The 24,239-nt window shown below is 40.4% G+C and overlaps 1 protein-coding gene across 1 annotated transcript in view; it reads right to left on the bottom strand.

Moving 5' to 3' along the window:
- The window catches only part of zfhx3b (zinc finger homeobox 3b), a 118,742-nt gene that overhangs the window by 8,733 nt on the left and 85,770 nt on the right, over nt 1-24,239 (bottom strand). Inside the window, exons 6-9 of the mRNA XM_077712915.1 lie at nt 10,190-10,297; nt 2,931-3,067; nt 2,241-2,441; nt 156-282 (exon numbers count right to left, since the gene is read on the bottom strand). Coding sequence (XP_077569041.1) covers nt 156-282; nt 2,241-2,441; nt 2,931-3,067; nt 10,190-10,297 — 573 coding nt within the window. The remainder of the gene's footprint in view (nt 1-155; nt 283-2,240; nt 2,442-2,930; nt 3,068-10,189; nt 10,298-24,239) is intronic.

Genomic DNA, 24,239 nt, shown 5'->3' with positions numbered 1-24,239 from the left:
TGTTGACATATTCATCTTGGATACTCCATACATGCGTTGTAATAATCGGCTCCATATTTGGACTCCAACCTTTCTTTAAATGTTTAACCACCCAAAAAAAAAAAAAAAACACCAAACAGAATGCCTTTTGTTCATAAGTAAAGCCTAGTACTAACCAGCGTGTTGTTGTTCTTGCTTTTTGTCCTCATTGTTTGCAACAGCTTGAGATTGGTTTTGAGACTCTCTTTCTTGACCAGGGACAGGTATGAACATGCTCTCTGGAAGGACATCTGTTGCTGTCACCTGCGAGATAAAATAAATATTTTATTATCATTGTTTAATTAATGTTTTACCACACCACCATAATCTAATTTAAGCAGTCTTGCTTATGAAAGATGTTGTTATAGTGATATACTGTCATGAAATTGCACATCAATGTCTTAGTCTTATCCAGCAGAACTAAGCCACAGAACAATAACAAAGCAGAATGGTAAAATACAACTACTTCATTAGGCTATTGGAGGAAAAAAACAGAGTATCCCAAGGTCACTTTTGAATTGGTCCATCTAATTGAGAAACATAGTTCAAAATGGCCATCATCCAGTCAGACCCAGAATTAATGAAGTTAATTTTCATCGTTGCAGTCTAACACAGACTGATAATGAAGCATGAAGTGAGAAGGATGCCTGGGGGATATAAAGAACTGTTTGTAACACAAAAAAGGCTTTGTTTAATTACAAAATTCATATGTAAGATGGAGGAAAAAACACTACTAGTAACCAAATAGCTAGGGGGTATAATTAAACATTTATACCAATTATACGTTGAAGAACTAGCATGAGGTTTTAATTAAAGTCCTGATATGAAACATTAAAAAACATCCACGTGGGGGGTGGAGTTTACAAAAAGAAGTCCCATAAAGAAGCCTAAAAGACTGGGTGGGAAAAGAGGAGAGGGACTCATATATGAAGACAATGAGTGGATGAAAGGATGAAGGGTAGAAGAGAACATGTCATGCATGCTTGGCGAGAAATAAGTCACCTATTCCAAAATTAATTACGCCCTGCTCCTTTTCAAAAGTAAAAGAGAGGAAAGTACTTTTCCATCTGCATTCACATTATAAAAAAAATGTGTCCGCTTTAATGTCTGTACTATTACAGGTTTTCTGTCATGCTACTCTGTAGTGGTTCAGTATATTACAACATCTATAAAAGAAATAAATATTGCAGTCTACCATACTAATGTGCTTGCCATTTACTTTAGAGATGAGGGTGAACACGGCCAGGCGACAATGTTTTACTATGTGATCGTCGGCCCAGCTATTGAGCCGTACAAGATAGAACAGAACAAAGATTTGCTCAGTGATTTACAAGAAAACGGGGGAAATAAAATTTTATTTCCCCTTTGATGAGCATTATTGGAAGCATGGAGACTACTTTCAGAAGAGAACAATGCACCAGCACATTGCAGTTGATATAAATCTGACTACAGGATCAGTGTCTCCCCATTCGTCTCTTTATGGACACTAGAACACTGGTTAATTAATTACTCAATCATTCAGAAGTCTGGGTTTTCCCACTGAACCTGAACCTTACTATTATTCTTTATTTTACAGAACGTTCTGGACAGTTTGTCTGAAAAGCTCTTTCTCTGAACAAAGTGATGAAGATGTTTTTGATTGTGTCTGGTGGAAAATGACTCAAAAGCTCTAAATAAAACACGGTTGTAACGTAATATACATAATACAATTGTAAACCATCAACAGTAGACTCTGACATAAGAAATATTCCCAATAATTAATGGAGATTATACAATTCTACAGATGCATTCCAATATCCAGTGTTTGTAGAATGCTCTTCACCCTGTCAATGGCTTCAGTTCAGGCTTTAGGTATAGTGTTCCATTGGTGAAGAGCAGTGATGGCTTTGAGCCAAACGGAGCTTTTAAAATGATGGCCAAAGCCCTCAACGTGAGCCTCATTGGGTCATAAAAGAATCTTGCAAACACATGTAGGGTAGGAGAATGAATTCTGGTCCAAACGATCAGAAGTTTTTGGGCCCATATATCTAAAAGGTGTGGTGCTCATCACATATCAAAATTGAAAACCTGGCATTTGAACAAGGGAATCTTAACTTTTTATATCCTTTCCACTTAACTGTAATCAATTATTCACTTTGAACAATACAAGCACAGTCAATATCTTGCTGGCTATAACTGTTGACTGTAGTCATCTTTCTGATGACATCATGTAGTTTACTTACTGTGGCAATGAGCTTGTCCACACAGTCGGGCGCGACACTGTGCAGATGTGTCAGGTGGAACTGCAGGTGGATCTTGTTGTTGAGCATGTCCTGGCACAATGGGCAGCGTAACATGGGTTGGACAGAGTGCTGCGTCATCACGTGCATTCTGAGACGATTTAGGTCCGTGTTGGTAAACTTGCAGTAAGGGCACTGGTACATCTGAGTGAATGTAGACAGAAAAGCAGATGATAGTGATGTTGGGGGTGTATTCACAGTGGGGTTAATAGGGTGAAATGGCTTTGTGAGAGAAGAGAAGCTTTAGATGAGGAGGGTAGGGTGAAGCAAGCCTTCCCTCAAGCAACCAGATTCCTCTGATCACAGAGAAGTGTGTAATAGTGAGAACCATTCACTCTTGGCACCCACTTCAAAGTGCTTTCATCTGTCAAATACCTTATTGATTTTCCACGTTATACACAATTAGCAATGCGATTGCAGCAGAGAAAAAAAATAATTTGGGGGATAGTTGAAAAGAAAGTCCCAAAGACTAGGAAAATACTTGGTAAAACTAATAGATAAGGTATTCAAAGTAGTTCTTTTTAAATGGAGTTAAACTTTTAAACTGATAAGGGCTGACTAATTGGAGTAAAAAAAAGGACTATGAAACTCATGCATGGCTGCTCCTAAAGTTCAGTGATTTGTGGCGCTCACCTGCTCTGCAGCTCGTTTTTCAGCTGCCCGGGGACGCTTTGAGGACAGCGGGCTCTCAGAGGTCTCCGACCGTGACGAGGGCCTTTTGCTAGCGGTCGGAGAGTCTGACTGGTGCTGTTCCGGATGGCCGGACACCGCTGAGCAGACACACATGCACAGAGGGATAAAGAGGAGACGTCAGGACAAGTTGAAGGCTTGGCAGCACCAGACAGGTCAATCGATATCAGCGAGAATAAAGAGCTAAAGGCCTGCCTTTCGTAAATGTTCCATATCTACATTTAATGGGGAATGGGCAGTATATCATGCATATTTACGTCTTCCTTCACGCTGCTTTTAACGCAGGGAAGATAGACAATATCATATACAAATGTTAGTTAGCAGCAGGGTGCAGCTTTAACTTTCACCTCAGCTAATATTTTTGTCCACGATTCCTTTAAGTTAAGACAGACTACATAAACATCTCAGCCCCTTAGGTTCACATCCATATTAGAGCAAATTGTTTGTTTCTAGGTTTGTATTTATGTCAAAGCAGCTATATTTGGTAATATTGACTTAAAATAACACTAACACTGCATTAGTGAATTTATTGCTTACAATTAGGACAAACATTGTCATACACACATGATTTGTAAAATGTATATAAATATAAAATCATAAAAGCATCAGTGATGCAATAGTCAGATTCTTAGAAGGGGAGTAAAAATGTTAATAGCTCACAGAAGCAAAAATCAAGCTTCAAACTTTCCATTTCGTTGGAGTGTTAATGACAACAATTGAAATTAAGAGTCTCATCCCATGTTGCGCAACGAGGAGCAAAGCACTTTAAAACACCTCGTTGCTGAAAATAAAGAGAACGGAAGTGGTACAATGTGAATCATCCCTCTTAAACGCTCAGTTGCACAGGAGCTTGATCAGCAATTGAATTCACTCACAGAGATCGGCGGAACACAAGAAGGTGCCTTGCCACCCACTAACAAGCCTATAAAGAGTTAAAATTGCCTGATTTGTACAGTCCTAGTATGGCAAATTGAGAACAGAGGGCACTGGTAGGCGGGTTGCTCTGGTGGGGGTCAGGTTAAACGGGGCTGACCACTCTCGCGCTCCAGACATTAAAATGTCACCTCCAATCAAGAGGAGTTTAGCTGATTACCCAGTGGGGAACCAGGTTATGGACAACTCCGCCGGCTAGATCTTTCAGAGACACTGGGATCAGTCACCAATGTCCTGTTAGGGTCCAGTCACAGCCAATCCTATTAAACACATCCACCTATCAACAATGGGAATGTTAAACAAAACAAGACTCTCTTTCCTGACAGTAACCAACCTCTAAGTCACGGCACTGACCTCGCCGAAGCCCCATCACCTCTGCTTTGGTACGATCCGCTTTACTAATCTTGTGTGGTAACATAAAAGCCAGGCACAGTTGTTTTGTTAGTCAGTATTATTAGGCAAACTACAAAAATGTGGATTTGAAGCCTTGAGATAAGATTTTTGGATTTTGGCATTCATTTCTCTGTGGGTAATGAGGCGAGTATCTTGAAGGGGACACATTGGTACTGACCTTTGAAATAGAAGAAAAGGAATTCATTTCAAAAAATGATATAGGAATTGATTTTTGCAGACACCGGAATACTAAGTGAACATTTAACATTATAGGTGCATAAAAAGGTCTCCTTTACTTTTGACCAATTTTCCATTCAAAATGTTTTACTACTACAGTAATACCTTGACATACGAGGAATTTGAGATACAAGTATAAGTGGAAAAAATAACCTATTTACCTCGGTTATTAATTCATTTCTATGGGAAACGTTGATTGGAGATACGAGTAAATCGGCATACGAGCTCGGTCCCGGAACGCATCAAGCCATGACTGTTCTGGTTAAGCAAACAAATGCCTCCTCCATGCCACATAATTAGGAAAACAAGGGAGGTGTAATCCAAGCATATTCCTGACTGTTGAAAATAAAATCAAGGCACTAGAGTCTTTCTGTTAGGGTAGTACGATGTGAACAGGAGTCTCAAACTTCAGAAAGCTTACTTGGACACAGCGTCCCTGGTCACGGCCAATTCGGGCGCCATAAAATGTGATCACTTGGTTTTCTTTCAAGAATCTTGCGGCCCAATAGCAGTACCATGACTAACACCCAACTACTGTATCCTGTTCGTCCTTGTCGAGAGGGGATGACAACTAATGACGGTCAAAATGGAGAAGGCAGAGTGATGAAAACAGTTGGATGTACGTATCCCTGTGGTGTTCCGGACATGTTAGACACATGTGTAACATATAAACAGATGGTCACAACCAATGACCGCGACATTGACAACAGATAGAGAATTGAGGTATTATAGTTTCTACAGATGTTGATAAGAGGGATGAGAACGATAAATTGGGTTGGAGATAAATGGTAGAAAAAAGGAAAGGAATATGTAGGAAACAAAAATATGACTGAAAAAAAAGATTCTTAGAACTACGTATAAGTCGTTCCTAACTATGCAATTCAGTTGTTGGGAAGTAAGACAAGAACAGTTCATATTGGGTTCTTCCCTGTTCTGAATCTCCTATTGAGTCACTAGGCACAGAAACCATTCTTGGCAAAGCTCTTCGGACACATTGACAGTGTGGCACCTTGATCGAAAGCCCAAATGTCAGAAGCACAATGGAATCATTTAGACGATTATTCATGCCCCTTTTCCATAAACCAGAGGCTTTTGTGCTGTTAACTCCCCTAAGTGAATTGGATGTTGACACCTTGTCTCACCTTTCACATGATGGCAATATGTTATTTAGGCAGCATCGGGACTTTGAAATGCATCACAAACTTGGGTGAAGCCTTGGTGTGCTTTCAAGGATAAAGGGTGGCAGCTGAATGGAATGCATCCAGTCACTAGTGGAGGATCTGAAACAGGTCATTTGACATTGAAATCCATTGGGGCAATCACATCTGCCGTCAATCTACTTGTTCTCTAGGGACAGTTCGACTCGGGTCAGAAACATAGTGGTTAATATTTTTGAAAACTTGCAGGTTTCTGTAGTTGCTTCTTTTCGAGAAACACCGAGTGAGTCACTTAAAATTATAAGTACACATTTGAAAAACGAAACAAAGTGAAAGTGTGTACTTACACTAACGATAATTTGCCTGCTCATTTTTGATGTCACTAAATGCCTGTTTGAAATATTTTAACAACTGCAATCGTGTACAGAGCTGTATTAAAAACAACAGCTTGTCTTTTTTTTTAACTGCATATAAAAACTGAGCAAGACACACTTGGTTATAAAGGTAAGAAATGGTTGCATTGGCTCAATAATGTCATGAGCTCCAATAGTAATGAATATATTAACTGCATAGAGCGTCCAATGAAAAAAATGATAACTATGACTGTACCTATTACTTTTTTTCTACGCAATTGACCCTGCGTTCTTTGTGCAAGAACCCATGGGTCCGTCCAGAATGCGTTCATTTGAAGGGCCCTTTCCTAGCCTTGTTTAATCATTAATATTCAGATGAGTCAACCTCCATTGTAGTCCAATGCTCTTTGTCAGATGTTAAAAATAACTGAGGATTGTCTTTTTCTTGAATATTTTTGCCTCAAAAGGAGACCAGAGCTAAAACGGATACAATTATTGACACCCCTTTCGGTAATAGCAAGGGTGACTTGTTCATGACTAAGCACAAGATCTCACAGTGGGCAAAATGAACATTATGAGATGCAGAGGGGCTATTAATTAGCAAGCTCGTTATTCATCAGGCTGAGTGAACAACAAGATGACGTGGCGTTCACCTTTACAGGACACACAACTGGAGCGGGGCCATTAGACAGCCTGTGCTACAACTCGTAAACACCGAGCTTTCAGGGGCTTGGCTCGCAAACAAGGACAATTTATGGCCTATTATCTTCAAAGACAAAGGGAATTATAATTTGAGGGATGACAAGCAACCAGAGGATGCGTTATGAATATGTAAACATTTTTATATTGCTTCCTCCTCTGATTTGTCAGACTACTTTGACTTTAAATGCAATCACAAAGCCTGGCAGCACAAAAATAAAATAAAAATTCCTCCTCTTATTCAATAAGAAGTAACCACAAGCAGGTAAACATCTCATACTTGTGCTCTGTTGTATGCAAAACAAAGTCCAATATTTTTCTTCCATGCCTCAGTGTCTAAAGGATGCTAATTACCATGTTCATTATTGTGCCAAAATGCAGCAGGCTCACAACTGCTTTTGCCTTCCTTCAGAGTCACACCTGGACACGTAAATTGCACATATTTGAGTAACTGTTTTGACTGAAGTGGGGAGCCATGCATTTAAAGTGTAAACTGGTCGGTTTGGGACTGAAAATAGTTGTTGCGATACAGTGTATGCCGCTTTGTTAACAGTTAACACTTTTGCACCAGTAAAAATTATCCCCCCCCCCCCCCTATAGACCTGAGACTACCGTAGTGTATTCAGTAATGAGCATACTTGTACCTCAGCACACCACTGCAAATACTCACAGGCAGAGCAGGAGTTACACTTGCACAATATGCAGTGATATCCCAGCACCACTTTAGCAAAACTATATGATATAAGGACTTTCGCAAGGGCATCATGCTCATGTCTGACTGACACATCTTCAGCAAAATGTACATTATTTATGCTGTACATGTTTAAAACACCATCTTTGTATATAATATGCAGCACTACATTTTTTAAACTCAAACCACTATGATAAACAAACATTCTGAACGAAATTTCCAGTTCTCATTAGATGGCAGAGGCGTACCTACTGAAGTGACCACGGATTACGGTGGATACACGATCACAGAAATCTGCCAAGTATCTATCGCTTTTGCAGAATTCTACATTTACATGTGTCTGCATGCCTACAGCGAACGCATTAAGTCATCATCTTTGCGATAAACACAACTAAATAATGAATGCATCTTTCAAAATAAAATGACATCTTGGAAACATCTGCATTTTACAGCCGCATGTGATGTACTTTTAAATAATTTTAATGAACAGCAAAGAGATGCTGTACAAGAAAGGGAAAATGAGATTGACAGTGGCTTTGTGCCTTTCTTCTGTGCAAGCTAATACCGCCTCTGTGACAGTGACTGTCATTTGTAAGGGAAGAGTTGCGCCCTGCTCCAGCAGCTACATGACAATGATGAGAAAGAACACTTCAGTAGATATAAGAGGTGAACTTGGAGGGAAAAAAACAACAACAAAAATTCAAACAGTTGGGTGCTTGAGCACCTTTTATAGATAACGAACAGCATGGCCAAGACACTCCATGGCTGTATTGTAACCTGTACAACATCTGCGTGCCGCCTGTGTAAACATCGTTCAGACCAAACAGTGTTCTTCCGTTTACCGCATCTAACCAAGCCCGACTTCTGCAAAATACACTTTTCTGCATTTTCTTTCAATGGCCGTTTTGTTCATTAGACAGTCCCAGACCTGAAAAGTTTCAAGCACAAACAAGGACTTTTCCATTATAACCACAACTGTCTGCCTTTTGCTGACAACACTGACAACCCCAACCTCTCCACCCACTTTTCTTCCCCTGACATCAAACACAACCCCAGACCCGGTTCCCTAATGCACGTGCTATTTTTAACTAAGCGTTTCTAATAAGCTGCTGGGAAGCTGTAAATTTTTCATATGCAAGCACATATTTCCTTTGTGAAAACACAGAAACACTCTTATTTGGTGATTAGCGACTGACAGAGGGGAGGAAAAGAAGCCAATGCGCTTGTATCAAATTGCATGCCTTTCAAAAAAGGAAGAACCCTAATGCGAGGAGTCGTCTTCCTGCGCACCACAGGTATGAGTGAATTATTAATCGGCCGGCTCATTTTAATGCTTTTTAAAGTGCTTTATTTTGATGTGCTAAAACATACTTTTAGCCATATTCAGTCAGGCATGCATATCATTATTTCTCCCATCAAAGAAGAGTGTCACCCTTTCAAAGAGCACAAACAACTCAGCCTCATTTAAAATAGAAAGTTCGAATATCAAAGACATTTTGAAAATAATGGCCTTCAAACGCTGATGAAGTTTTTCCTTTTCTTTTAGTTATTTTCTTTGCACTTTATTGGGTGGGGAAAGGTATGCAAAGGTCTGAATTATTTTCCAGCTATTAACCTAATGAGTGTAAATCAAAACAGCCTGCAGCCACAAAAGAGAATAAACAAGTGAGCAGTGTCTACCCAAGTTTTTGTTTTGTTTTTTTGGAGAGCCACCACGATCAAAACCCACTTGTCATCAATACTGCACTTGTAAAGCCAGTTTTGAGTTGATGACATTTCAATTTTTTTTGATGGATTATGTGGCCAAATATATTTGGACAGTTGGCTGTATACAACATCCGGAAGTGAAAATGGAAGAAAATATCACACTTACAGGGAACAGATGTTTTACATTACGGCAATTAAAATTAGACCAATTCATTTGAAACTAAATTTTGATATATATATATATATATTTTTATATAATGTTAAAACTCAGTTTTGGACCAAATTAGATTTTAAGTAAAGCAGTTTGAAGTCAACACTTTAAAAAAGATCCAGTTAAGTAGCTCGATCTCATTCAGTTTCCATACGGCTTATACGGCTTCAATGGCGGAAGGTTTTTTTCCTTCTATCTTGGATGTGAAAATATGCCAAAGTGGCGATGTGCTCAATGTAAAATCAGTTCATTTTCAAAGCAACATTGGTTCGTCTATCACTGTCAACAGCAACCAAAAACAAACCAGACGAAAGTTCATATCTCTAAATAAATATTGCGAAACCGGCTCACGCGTAGTTCAAGATTGGCGTATTAAACAGAGTTGTAAAAGTACAAAAGCAGAATTCTAATCATCTAGTGATGTTCAATGAAAACAGTTCAACCCCAACTAATAAAGCTCCCCTCAAGTCATCTGTCTTTGCTGTGATGCTGTATCCTCAACTACAACAAGGCATGTCTCACACAGAAACCCTCCCGATGGGATGGCGTCCAAGTAAAGTGTGTGTGTGTGTGTGTTCTAGCTCTCGTGTGTAAGGGGGCGTTGCTAAACACACACGTGCTACAACTAGCACCAGGAGTACACTTGCCCTGAAAGGACGAGCCGTGATTGCAACTGCTCTCACTATGTTGTTAAAATATGCTTCAGTTGGACAAAAGGCCTTATGTGCAGCACTGTTTGGGACCGGGGCCCCCCCGTGTTTCCCAACCACTGCGCCCCCTACTCGCCCAATGTGTGTGTGTTTTGTAAATATTGGCCTTACCTGTCCCTTTGGTGAGCTCCTTCTCCCCCCCACTTTCTCTGTCTTTGGTTTGGTCCTCCTGGTCTGTGGTGGTCTCACTAGCAGCCTCCACATCCTCACTCAGCTCTCCTGAAGGGGGAGGGAGGATGGGAAATGTAAATCACCATGCCATCAGAATTGGTGGAAGCACTTAAAGGGACGGCAGCATTTTGTTTCTATAGGAGCCGGCAACAATTACATTTGCTGACACACGCTTACGAGGCTCGCAAACAAAGAGGACACATCTGCTCTCTGCTTTCACGCTCCTGCCTCTCCACTGGAAATATATTAAAAGAGAAAAATACATCTATCTTGCTTTTGCATTACACGTTCAACTTAGTGGAACTTTAAAAGTGCAAGACTGACCAAAATACTACACTGTTGTGATCTGGACATAAATAGTATACTTGTATCGATGGAGGGAAAAGACAAACCATCCATATTTAAAAACCTTTAAGAGGTCAAATTCATTTTGTTTCATTTCAAGTCAAAGGCAGAAATCCCTCGTCACCATCTTAAAAGCCTCCACTCGATATATATCAGCCCATTTAGGGTGCGTCGAAGTCCATACAATGGATATCCAATAATGACGTTTGTAAGTAACACACGGAGGAAAAGATAACGAAAACAGATAATAAAAAGACCATCAATCACCTTTATTTCTCTCCAGTGCCCCTTGAACATCCACTTTGCCTGTAAAGTTTGTTTAAAAGTAGCGGGACCCTGCATGCAACTGCATTGATCCCACCACACTAAACTAGGCCGTGTGGTCAATAGGCCTTATCAGATATTACACAAGTCAGCTAATTCTCAGCAAATGTGCTTAAATGCTCTTTAGAAAATGCTTTCATGCTCAGGTCCCGACACTACGAGCTATTGACGTATTGACGACGTTACAACAGCCGTACTAAAATATCCTGTTCAAGTATTCAGCCCCGCAGCCATCACATGGCCAGCCCGAGTGAGCTCGCCACATGACTACCCGCAGCAAAAACCACTTTTATGATGTTACATTATCCCCGACATTCACTGTTTATCCCTTCAGTGGTCAAACACGATGCTCGTGCGTTAAAAGAGAACGTCGTGAATGCCTTGGGAACAAATGTTGCTACTCAAAGGAGTGCAATGGACAGCCCGTGTATGACATTTGAGGAAACTTAATCCACGGTCCATAAATGGTATTTCCATTTTTAGTAGATAAATTGATGTAAATGTTTTAAATTTAAATCTGATCACCATTAAAAATCCGAAACAAACATCAGGGGGGTTTAGGAAGCTAAATAAAGAGGGAAATATCTATTGGGGCTTCACAATTCTGAATGTATACATAACAGATAGCTAAATAAACCCAAGCAGATGATGCATAATAACAATAACCAATTAAGCACACTTGAAACAGATATTTTCTAAACATAAGAAATGTATGCCTTGAACCATGTGCTTCCTATATCACGTTTAAAAAAAAGACAAAGCAAACTGCATCTAGTCTTATTTTGTTACTTTACTTGTAAATCAGTTATAGGATAACATAACTTATTTGTATGATAATGTGTAATAATATATGTAGCAGAAGTTTAGGCGATGACCAATTATTGACATTTCATAAATCAGGCTGAACGTGTTTGTTTGCTAATGTTGTTTTTTTGAGAATGGGTTACTTCATGTATTTCAAATCAGATGGTAGATTTTTCTTAACCAACAAAACATTTCATATACAACTGCAAAAAAATTTCAATCGAATAAATATTTTCGCCATTTATTTTGTACAATGTTACTTTTATGTTACCAAACCATCAAATCTACACAGTGCTGCTCATCTCCAGATGGGAATGTAGATCTTAAATAGTCCTTCAGAACTAGATGTGCTCACTTTTACTGGAATTATGATACTGCACAGCTGCACGACTGCTAAGATTACAAAATAATCCCCAGGTACATTTTTAAGGGGGTGGGGTACACTATTTTGTTCCACTGTGACACTTGTAGCGGGACTAATTCCCTCCTTCCACATTATTACAGACTTTGCACACACTGTTATGCTTTACATAGACATCTGATGCATTAATGCTTGTCAGCTTCCCATTAAAACTTCCTGTACGCAATGCTCACATGATACGTTTTCCCCTTTGTGTTTTGAATACATACACTGGACAGCCACAACATAACCAAATTATCCTGCCGTTGCTTTTAATTGATATTATTACAGAGTCATAGTCATTGAACCTTGTTTTCTTATAGAAAAGTTTGAATTTTCAGTCCCATATGGACAACATTTGTCTAAGCCACCGGGACTAAGAGCCATTCATTTTTCAATTTAATTCCGGGAGAAGCCTTTCTATACAAGTATATAGTATTTAAAACAGTCTCAATTCTCTTCATAACAAAAAAAGATAAAAGCCATGCAAACCATAATTTTTGAAAGGTCAATAGTGGCCTCAGAGCAAAGATGCCAAAAGAAGAAAACAGTAAAAAGGCAGCCTTAGAACAAGTCAGACAGCAACACTCCAAGCCATGGCAGCAGGCCATTTGTAACCCAAATTTGGGATATGCAAAGACCAATAGCCTGAAGGATGTCTCCTAATTAATTGTCTTCATTAACCATCCTAATACAACGATATGAAGCACTTCCATTAATCTAATCATGCAGGCTGAATAAACTCAAGGCTGACACACAGATTACACCCATTTGTTCCATGCAGACGAGGATCAGATGTGCTCTGCCACTCACTCAGTAGCGACAGTCCACACACACACACACCTACTACATCCACATCTAGCTGATTTCCTTGTTCCTCTGTGAAACGCGGTCTGTGCAGAGGCTTCATCACACCCATAGGTGTCACTCTTTACAAGCTAGGAGAAGTCACATATACACACACACTAATGAGGTGCACAAGAGGCAGCGGGAGAGAAGAGAGATAGAGAGACTGATATTGAGATAGAGCGAGAGAAGGAGAGAAAGAGAGATATAGAGAGAGAAAGAGATGGAGAGAAGGGGAGTGTAGAAAGACAGAAAAAACAGAAGAAATGTTTTGAGGTGACAAAACCAGATGCTATGAAAAGGACGTCCGGTGAAGAAGAGACTATAAAAAACTAAACAAAAACAATATTACCTTCATGATGAGCAGGAACAGCCTCGGTTTTCCCCAACCACCCACCCACACACATAAGAGCAGTGATTACACTGACGCTAATCAGACTGACAAGCACAAACGTCCCTAATAAATAATTGATGGTAACCACAGCACTTTCCAGTATTCCTTCCCAGACTGTGGAGAAGAAGAGGAGCAAGTAATAATAGTCAGTCTGAATATCTTTCACTAGGTCAGGCTCCTCCCTCCAATCTCGCTTGTGATGGCGGCTGACTTTCTTGAAAAAGCAGTTGCCATCCTACCTGAGAGGGGCTTCCTCAAAACACGGTCTACATTTACAAAAGGCCAGGCAGAGGTCTCGTTCTGACCGTGCTCGTTTTAACCAGGTGCCACCTGACTGCGGTACAACTCAGAGGTGAACTTCCACCGCTTTATCCAGGCCTCGACAGATTCCTGTTTTTTTTTCTTTCTTTTGGCTCTGCACTGTCGTATAAAAAGCGATCTTATTTCACAGTTCATAGACCCTCTCTCTTTTTTAATCCCTCTTTTGCACACCCCCTCGAATCTCTCCATGACGCCTTGCACCGCTTTCCTCATATCAAAGTTGTCCTGACTCCGGACTGGAGGGTGCAAAATGGAAGTGACAGGAGGGGGACCGCAGGACAATGAGACACAGGAGCCGTGCTGAGGGCTTTCATGCATTGTCCTCATATCAGCACCTCTGCACCCCACATATGCAACATGACCACCCCTTTCCAACATGTATCCAATCAAAAGCCCACACGCCTCTGACACACACTCCTGAACTCTTCAAGTTCTCCCTGTATGACTAAGTTACGTCGTACATTTCACCAACATGTAGGATTAATTTACACAAAGCTCTAGTCTAGACCAGTCTTCATTTATCGATTGACCACACAATTTTTGCAAAGATCAGAACAAATCAAACACCTTGACGGCAATCTACAGACACAGTTTTGCCACTGAGCTCCACAATTTGACTTGACTGTAGGTGTTCTAGAATTTTGAGGCCAGAGAGTACAGAGAGTGAAATGCACTATTAAAGTAATTCAAATGTGCCTATCTAACCAACACTCAAAGACATTTTCACAGAAAGGAAAGAAGCTACCTCTGTGCTGCTGGTCAATGTTACGTGTTAGATTCCTGACCTGTCAATGTGTGTGTGTGTGTGTGTGGGGTGCATGTAGGCAGGCATCTACCTCTCGTTGCTGGCCCTGCTGTGACCTCAGGATCTAAATGTGAATGAATACTTTGTGTCTCCATGGGGCCGAAGGCGAGTGTAGGGGAGGGAGGAGCCTCACAAAATGGAGGAGGGGGGACGAGGGTTAGGGAAGCTAATAACTAAAACAACTTTAAAGGGCAAGTTAATCACAAACAGCAGCCATAGCTCAGCCCGAGCCCCCCCAAATGCTGATCACACACAAGCCCCAAAGGTCTTCCACCCGAGACCGTCCGTCATGGTCACCCCCTCATGTACAGTAAATGGCGGTGTTTTGAAGTAACAAAAACCTTTGCAGTTTGCCTTTGCATTTTGACACTTATACAGTATCATGCGGGTTTAATTTGTCCTTCAGTTGTGTACGATTACTTCACTGGCAGATGTTACAGACAAAATTAAGATTTTCTCAACTACGATGAGTGGCTCAGTAAGCTATATTTTCTGCAGAGGATAAAGAATATATGCCAAACAGAAGTATAATGTGTAAATGTGTTGCATTGATGTACTACTACTACTCAAATACTCATTGCTTAAAGTAATGTAAATACTTTCTCTCCCAAATTTAGTGTGTTCAATCTGTATATCGAATACAAGCTCACAAATTAATGGTATTCTAAAAAAAACAAAGAACACCATCCATTGAAACACTTCTATAAAAGCACAACTGCAATGTCTGTAAATGAAGAGCTGTTCTATAGCACCCACCAAGCAAGATGAATTAGCTCTTTTCCCCTAAAGTGGTAACTCTCATGAGAAATATTACTAATTAGAAATAGTTCACTATAATGGCATGTTTAGATACATTACAAAAAAAAAGAGTGGCGCTCTACTTCTCTTTGTGTTGAGTGATGAAGGAGAGAAAGATCTAGGTTAATGTGGCTGCACAGAGAGTGCACATTCAGGAACTGCTCACTCTTCTGCCCTGCCACACACGCTCACAAGACTGTGAATTTCTTGAATGTCCGCTTACTAACAAATATTATGTCTACAATGGGAGATGCGGGCTGCACTTTTGCCTGCTGGAAGGTGGGGACTAAAAGCCTGCATGGGGGCAAAAGCATCACCGGCCACTGCTCTTCCATCTACTGTGCCTGAAGGGACAATGTCCCACACAAAGGGTCATTCTGTCTCCATGCCACCCCTCCCATTCATGTTTGCGGTCATTCTCTTTAGCCTCCTCTTAAATCAGACTCGTTTTATTAATGCATTTTCCCCCCTTTCTCCCTCCCGTTCACACTACAATGCTTTCACCTATTTGCAGCAATTCAATAGGACCTCAAAGAATTAGTGGGAGGGTGGAAAGGGTGTCTGGGAAAAGGGAAAAAAAGCCACTGTCATGAAGGGCAATCAAATCAAGTCTGAAATATTCACCAGTGGCTTGGAAAATGTGATGGTACAGTTATGACAGGCGAAGAGGGCACTCTCCCAACAGTCAACCTCCCCCCCGCCCACCAGCCCACCCTCCCAATTCAGGGCAGAAGCACGGTGGACTCTGAATATGTATAGCCTGGAAAATGTATCGATTTTTCATTTGGCAACAACTAAAAAAAAGGGACACACTCATGCACAAAAAATCATCTAACCTGAAACTGTCACAACTCTTTTGTTCATATCTCATCTCTCCTGATGTTTGCCTTTTGCCACAAACTCTCTTTAATTACCAGGTAGAGCCCGCTTCAGAGCATCCCCTCCACTGAGACACAGCCACATAGAGCCTGCTGGGCTTAACAAGACAGCCCACATCTATTATATATGACATACACCCAGCAGCTTTTGTCTCATATCTGACTAATAAGCACACCAAATATGACTGTACCCACTGTTTGTTTTGCTATTATAAACAAAATATATACTTGCTTATGCGAGAGGAAACCTTGACAATTAAAAGTATAGCCTGCTGTGAGAAAAGTAAAATTTTTAATGTTCTGTTCGGTGTTCAATGGGCAGAGACAAATAATCTCCACTTGAAAATGACAAAATTAACAAATTATATAGTGACAATATACTGTGTTGACGACTGAATTGCCCATTGACGTGAATATGTGCTTGTCGAACGTGTGATTAAAAAAACACAATCAAATTTTGTACAGTAAATGACATTAAAGTGTATTTTGGCATTTGAAGGATTTCAAGTTAAACTTATAAGATACACATTTTAATCTACTTGAACTTGAAAGTTTGGAAATTGAATGCTAGTCAATGAATTAGCAAAAATCAACTCCTATCAGCTATGTCGTAGCCAATGTGTGCGTTCGTACAAAAGAGCTGTGCGTACGTGTCCATTAACAGTTGTTTATCTGTTTATCGGCACTTTTAGTCACTGCAGACCAATACGGTGGACTTGCACTGACTGAAAAAAGATCACCTGTCGATTTATTGAACGCGCAATTTGCATATCTTTGTAGTACATCCATCTGTCGGTGGACTGTTGTTGGAGGTATTAGTGCAGAAAATCAATGTTGCCATGGTGGGACGTGAGTAAAGCGCCCAACTCGGCGCTTTAGGTGTCCGTCTCGCAGCTCTCCCACCGAGCTGAGTTCTCACCGTACCGGTAAGTCATTCAGGATTTGTAAGCTTGAAATAAACAAGTTTCTTAATATGCCCGTCCGTCCACAGTGGGTTGCTTTGCCATTCTCGGCTATGGTCATCGCGCCTGCCTTATCTAGCGCCGTGGACCTGACGGGTTGTTTGTTTATGGCAGCGTACGCCGAGATAAAAGAGACTTGGCAGAGTTATGAATATCAATTTTTCTAATCAATTTCATTTAAAATATAGGGCATCATTGATGCGTGCTTGGCCCCATGAACGTCAACAACTTGCTAAATCGAGATTTTCAATGATACAAGTGGAGGAGAAATGGAGAGTGGGAATTCAACTTTTTTACTTTTGCTAAGCAGTATTTTCACCTCTGTTTATTTAGGAGAAAAACAAATAATTATAGCATGATAAAAATGCAATTCTATAACAAAAAGCAAGAGTTGAGCCCACTCATGGAACAAGCCGGAGTAGTAGTAGATTATCTTAATACTTGCACCTTTGCTCTTCATGTATATTAATACCTAAAACATGAATTAATACATTGCATAATCATATTCATACACACCCAAAAGACATATATCTCATTTGTTTGAGGGTTCTTTGCGAAAAAGAACAGACATGTTTATCATTATTTTTTCTTTTAACACAAACACTTTTTACAACCTAGTGGCAGTATAATGTATGCATATGGATACAATATAGAAATGCAAACTGCCTAAAATCCAGCGTAGGCCAGCATTTCATTACTCATTCTTGGCCCATTATCCCAGAATGTATGCTTGCATTTATTGTTATCATACTGCTGTTAATATCAGACCAAAATAACTTGGGTATGGAAAAATATATGCAAATCCTTAAGGTTTTAGTTTAAGTGTAAACTTCAACTTGGAATGAAAATCAACAGCCTCCAGCCTGATTGATTTTGAAGAGTTGTTTACTATCTACTAAACTGCTGCTTGTTGTGGTCTCAGTCCATTGCCAAAATTAAGCACTCAACTGAAATTTGAAATATCTCGCATTTCAAGGCATCAACTTAGTAGAGCAAAAGCGCATCTCTGTTCATTTTGACAAAATGTCGGAATATACAGGAAATTGATGTCTACCAAGGCGTGCTCCCAATTAAGATTGTTTGGCCTTGTTGTATTCATTACATTGCACAAAAGGGGTGGGGGACGGGGGTAGAAAATGAATATACAGTCCATTTTTCTCTAGGAGAATGGAATGGATAAACTGGCCAACCTTTCTTCTAACAAGCACCCTTGCTGGTCGCTCATAGCTAATTGCTAAAGAAATCCAATGATTACACTGCAGAGGCACTTAAACCATCCACGAGAGTGCTCGCACTTACTGAAAAAAAAAACTCTCCTACCTCTATCCATTTCTAATACAAATCAAACACGGGGGCTTTCTTTCACCATTTGTCTTTCTTTCGGTTCCTCTTTGCATAGCCCATCCATTACTTTCACATGAAATATGAAAAGGCAATATCCTCTCCGTGTTTGTACTGAAGCGTAATGCGATTGTGTTGTCATTTATAAGAAATAATCGCAAACCTCTCTTTCATTTTCCAGTTCAAATAACCATGAAAAATTAGCCTTCAATGTCAGGGAGGACAACAAAAGGATGCACAAAGACTATTGCTTCGCCACTGAGCTTGACATTTCTCCTTAATAGGAAACCGGCTGGTCGTTCCTATCTTGCCTTTTCAATCTAACCACTTTTTTTTTTTAAACCCAATTAAAAAGCGCTGTACTCAGATCTTTTGTAAATGTTTCCTTCATTCTTTATTCATTGTGGAGGGTCTGGAGGTTAGGAAGGATATGGAGTGGATTACAATACTGTGGCCCTGCTCATTAGCACCCTCGCTACAGTGCGCTAATGGCCACTGTCGGAGGGAGACGTCATCAGAGGAGCGCTACGGGCCCCTTTGTCGCTGTGACGACCGTCCGGTGGCTTGACCGATAAATAATTCAAAAGCTATCAGACGCCTTGGTAGAAAGGGAGAGCCCCCCAAAACCTAAATACTGAAGAGCCAGCTTTTGTAATGCTCCCTCACTGATTGGCATTTAGTCCTCCGACTCAATACTACGACCAGATGTTGGGACACACAATTAGACTTTGTCGTAGGCACAGGATGATTTTCATTGGCACACATCTTTAGTTTTACAATGTGCAGCAAAGTAATGGTGATTGTTAAGTGTACTGCTGCCATTAAAAGCTCAAAAGGATTGTTGTTTTCCATTGTAATTATGTACAAAATGATCAACTTTGCACTGTAATTAGATGATGCCATTATTTTTTTGTCCAAAGTATGGACAGAACAAAAACAAATAGAAATGCACAAGTTTGCTTTTTTCTTTAAAATCAGTGCACTCATCCAAAAATCACTATTTTTCCCATGTTTACTTTAAAATACACACTTATTCTGTAAACATTAAACAGCAGCCTCCCAAATCCCTTACAATCACTCAAAGAGTGGAACATTTTCCACAAAAACAACTGGGTGTTATACCATCCTCCCAAAATTTCTCAGTGTTGAAAGCCATGATCAATGCAATAAATTAAACAGTATAAAATCAATCTCTGTGATCCCTGTAAAAAAAAACAGGCAAACTCAAATAGTTCTGAAACAAGAGTTAGTCAAGAAGTAAGGGATACCAGTTCTAGCAGGAACAGCTAGTTCTTGGTTTTGTTCTGGAGAATAGTCTCTCTATGCAAAGTTGAGAGGTGGCAGTTAGAATTAAATATTCTGGTGTTGTTTGTGTAAAACTGCACCAGATACTTCTCAATAAAACAGACTGAGTAAACCCAAAATCATAGATGAGTATTGTTTTGGCAGGTATACCTAAAGTTACGGCTTGTGTAGCCTAACATGTGCTTGCATATTTCTGGCCTTTTGATTTCATCTGTGTGTATGCCCCGTGATGCATATAATGAAATTCCCTCTGAAAAGGCTAATGAAAAAGACTTGCATGATGCAATTAGCTTCTCCTTAATTCCTTTCTGGTAATGTATTAATTCATTATAAAAATAATGGTGCCTGGATTATTAATTTATTTATTTCAACTTGATTATATGGCTTCATCTACAAAACAGATTCTAAGCCGGGTGACAAGGTTGGAATGTGGAAACTCAACCTTCGTTTCGGGATTCAGTTCTTTTTTTTCCTTGTGGTATGTTCCACTTTAATCAATATGACAATCTGCTTTATGCTTTCAATTTCACCTGAGATCCAAAATGCCCCTGAACAACACTTGACACACTGCACCTACACAGTTCATTGTGTATGAGAGCTTCCTTTTGGTTCTATTTTCTATCTCTGCTTTTTTTAGTCTGCTTAAATAACGAGTTGTACCACTTGGGAAGAGTGAACTCTCACACAGTAGGTCATATTTACTCACTATTCCAGAAGAATTTGATTTGAGCTGATTCCGAAAGAATTTGAAGAACAAAGCTAAACAGAAGAAGGTTCTTGTGCATAAAATGGGTGTGCAAAGTTATCTCCTCTTTCATTGCTCATGAATACACCACGACACTGTGGAAGTGGGCCCAAAGCACACAGAGTTTTGGAACTGTGCTGCCCGCTGTGCTGCTCTCGAGAGGAACACACTTGGAGTGATTACAGTCATACTCAGTTATCTTTGGCGAAGCCACAGGAGAAGCAGATTAAAAGACGGTAAAGGGAAAAAATTAAAAATTATGATGATGTGGCTTAAACACAAACCGACTATTTGGAAATAGACTAACCAACTTCTGTTTTTTTTTTTTTGTTGCACTGTGATATATCGAGCTGGACCACTTCATCTCTTTCATCAGTCAGAATTTTGAAAAGTATGAAAATGTTAATTTGTAAAATATTTTAGCCCTCATTTGGCCAGTGCCACCCAAACACGCATGTTATTAAATTGATCTAAATATTTTCATTCCTACTCTGACTAAAATAATAGCAGATTAATCCTGAAAATACAGATACGTACGGGATCATAAAAGACAATTAGATTAGCGCATGAAAATAAAGTTGCCAAATAAAAGCAAATGAACGCCACACATTTACAGATGCATTTCATGGAAAAAAACATGTCCCTGTGTTAGGTTTTGAGGCCCATCACACACATTTGAACCAAAAAAACATGGCACATTTGTCAAAGAAGAATTGGATTGTCACAAAGAGAGTGAACAGGACAATAAATTAATAAGTAGTGAGTGTATTGTGAGAGAAAAAAAAAACACCGACAGGAGAAATGTTGTCTAAAAATCCAATAGATCTTAGAAGAGACTGTCGTAACCCCCAGGGTGGCTCATACTCATTTTTCTGACACAGTTCTGCAAGAGATGATATTATTAAAGTGAATTTCCAAATGCCCTTGGATTCTCAAGTGGAAGCCAATTAAAAAAGCTTTGCAACATCCATTTTGTGCCGAGTGAACAGGTATGAGCAGTGAAGGGGTGCGGGGGAAGCGACTTGATGGATGCGGTAGAGACTGCACAGGCAGGTGCTATGCCCGATTTGCAATGTCAAATGACTCTGCTCTATGACTTCTAAATTTAGGGGCATTGTGGGAGAGTATATTCAAAGTAACTTCGACTTCAATAAATGTCACTTTGGCCGCATGGGTTACTTGCCCCCGCCCAAGCCCACCTTATTCATGGCTTTTGTGCTGACCAGGCAGACAGACATGGAAATGAGAACTTATTTCCAATTCTAACCTCTATAAGGCACTGTGAGGTTTTAATAACCACTGCCCTGTGGCTATGCTCCTGTGTCTTTTTAAAATGTATTTATTTATTTATTTATTTATTATTTTTACAGCAGCTCATTCACTCATTAGTCAGAGTTGGGAGAGTTTGTGGTGAAATCTCGATAAGACAGCAAATTAATTATTCATTTGCACTGCTGTTGCTGTTGGGTGCTGCTCCGGGGTTCTAACTAATACAGGTCGGCCTCAGGAGGACTGCCATTATAAACACTGTGGACAAACTGTATATTGTAGGTGTCAGGAAAGCAGGGAAACACAAACACTAATCACCAAACCCATCATTAAAACAAGCTGCTAACAATGATGCGGTCCTGTGTGCTATGCTTTTTCCTCCCCTGTGAGCTGATCCAGCATCCTAATGCCCCATCACGTACTCGACGTAGAGCAAGCCATTGGCTCGTAAACTCAACCAGACACAGCTCTTTTCCTCTCCATGTAGCCAGCGCTCCTACCGTTGGCTCCAGCCGCGACTGCTGGGGCCTCCAGAGAAGTCTGTGATAAGAATTCATTTCTCCCTATTATATGTTCTTGTCCATTGCCTCAGTTCAACAGTCCAGTGCAGCCAAGTCAATGAAAAGGCCCTGCAATGAAGCAATCAGATGCAGCCCAATTGTCTGGGCCCACCCCTCCAATCTGGGCTCGCGGGCCCGTGTTGCTGGCACGGGCCGTGAGTTGAAATACACTGGGCGCAGTCCGCACGCAGACATTGATTCTAAATCTTGCCTTTGACGGAGCGAAGGATAAGCTGCTCTTAGGTCTGCTTCATACTGGTTCGGGCACGAGAATCATCTCGTTCTAGAGAGCTCCATTAGTTTAAACAAGCTTCTATAGTTCCGCTAACCCAGTAAATCAGGTTCCAGCGGGATTCCGCACTCAGATTACCAGTGGAAGTGGTCGGATGGAGAAACTTCTATCCAGCGTCTTCAGTCTCCTTAGTGCCACCTCTTAGAGAGCTTCAACATGTGGAAACTATTAAGAGGATTTGGAGAGAGGAATGTATGTGTTGAAGCTTAAGCTGTGCCTCAAGTAGAGGATTCAGTGTCTCATTTGTTTTATATTGCTATGGAAGTTTCTTTTCAAATTAAAGAGGAACTTTTTGATCTAACTTATATTGTTATTTCTGCCTTTGAGGGTTGGAAATTACTTAAATGTTGATAGTATGGGGTGATGGAGCAATCATTTTTCGACAAGCTACGAGGAGAATCATGCAATAGAAAAGGATTTTGAGGACATTTTTGCAGATGCACTTGATGCTGAGAAGAACCCGAACTCCATATGAAATATTTAACTCATTCATTGCTATTGACGGTGATGGACATCAGATGCATTTTACCTGAAATGCATTTAATTACGTTTTTTCAGGGCCAATAATGACAATGTCCAATCAACTTTTATTTGAGCTCCCACCACATGCACGATGTGTAATTCATTTTGAGATCCTGCTGTTTTCTCAAAATGGAACACATTAAATTGCATACATAGCTAGCGAGCTAGCGGAGGGTGACCAGATAGAAGTTATGCGCTCCCTTTATCGTGCTCCAGTTAAAAGTGGCGATTTGACTACAAACACGTGCACAAGTGTCCGGTCTCGCCACCAACATGGGCAAAAAAGACCCCCCCCCCCCCCCCCCCCCCCGGGCTGTATTCTACCTGACAGCAGCTTCTTAACAAGCAGCAGTCATTAACCTCAGGAGCAGGCAGCTGCCATGTGATGTAGTACACTCGGCCCACTGCAGAAGGGCCCTATTGATCCCAGACCTACTTGGTGCCTTCCTGGATGTCTCTGATCAATATGCAAATGGACCACAGCATCGATTCAATATTAATTTTCAATTAGGGAATTCTCAGTGGGTCTTGAGGGGTCAATACAGATGTATTCAGAGCAAAGGCTTAAGCAAGTTGCAAGCATTGACGTTCCTCTGCCCAAGACAACTTACTTACTGTTTATTTAGCCTGCCCCTCTGTACGCCCTGATTAAGGCATCGAACAACAGGCCAAGAGACCAATGGGCCTTGCCGCACTATCCTAACTAATAAGTTATCATCTCATGCTAAGTCAGTGCTTCTCAATTATTGTCTATTGAAGGAAAAATTACACACCCCCTTCCCTACAATAAAAAAAATAGTATTTTTCTATAAAAGTCTAAGTACACCGCTGCATAACTCCCTGAGCGAACCCTGACAGTGATCACGCAACTACTATCTACTGAGCGTTTGTATCTTGAAACTTTATTCTGGTCCTGGCAAAAAGGATAGTTCTTGAATCACAAGCTCCCAAGTATTGCTTATCGCCCCCACTACCATCTCTCCGAGCCCCCCTCGGGGGCTCCACCACATTATTTGAGTAGCACTGTGCTAGGTTCAGTTCCACTCCTTTTAGTCAGTTGGGATGCCATTTCCAAACGA

This window comes from Stigmatopora nigra, chromosome 3, assembly GCF_051989575.1.
Source record: "Stigmatopora nigra isolate UIUO_SnigA chromosome 3, RoL_Snig_1.1, whole genome shotgun sequence".
In the NCBI taxonomy this organism is placed as follows: domain Eukaryota; kingdom Metazoa; phylum Chordata; class Actinopteri; order Syngnathiformes; family Syngnathidae; genus Stigmatopora; species Stigmatopora nigra.
Note: the sequence above shows the minus strand (reverse complement) of the source record. Positions and strands in the feature narration are given on the sequence as shown.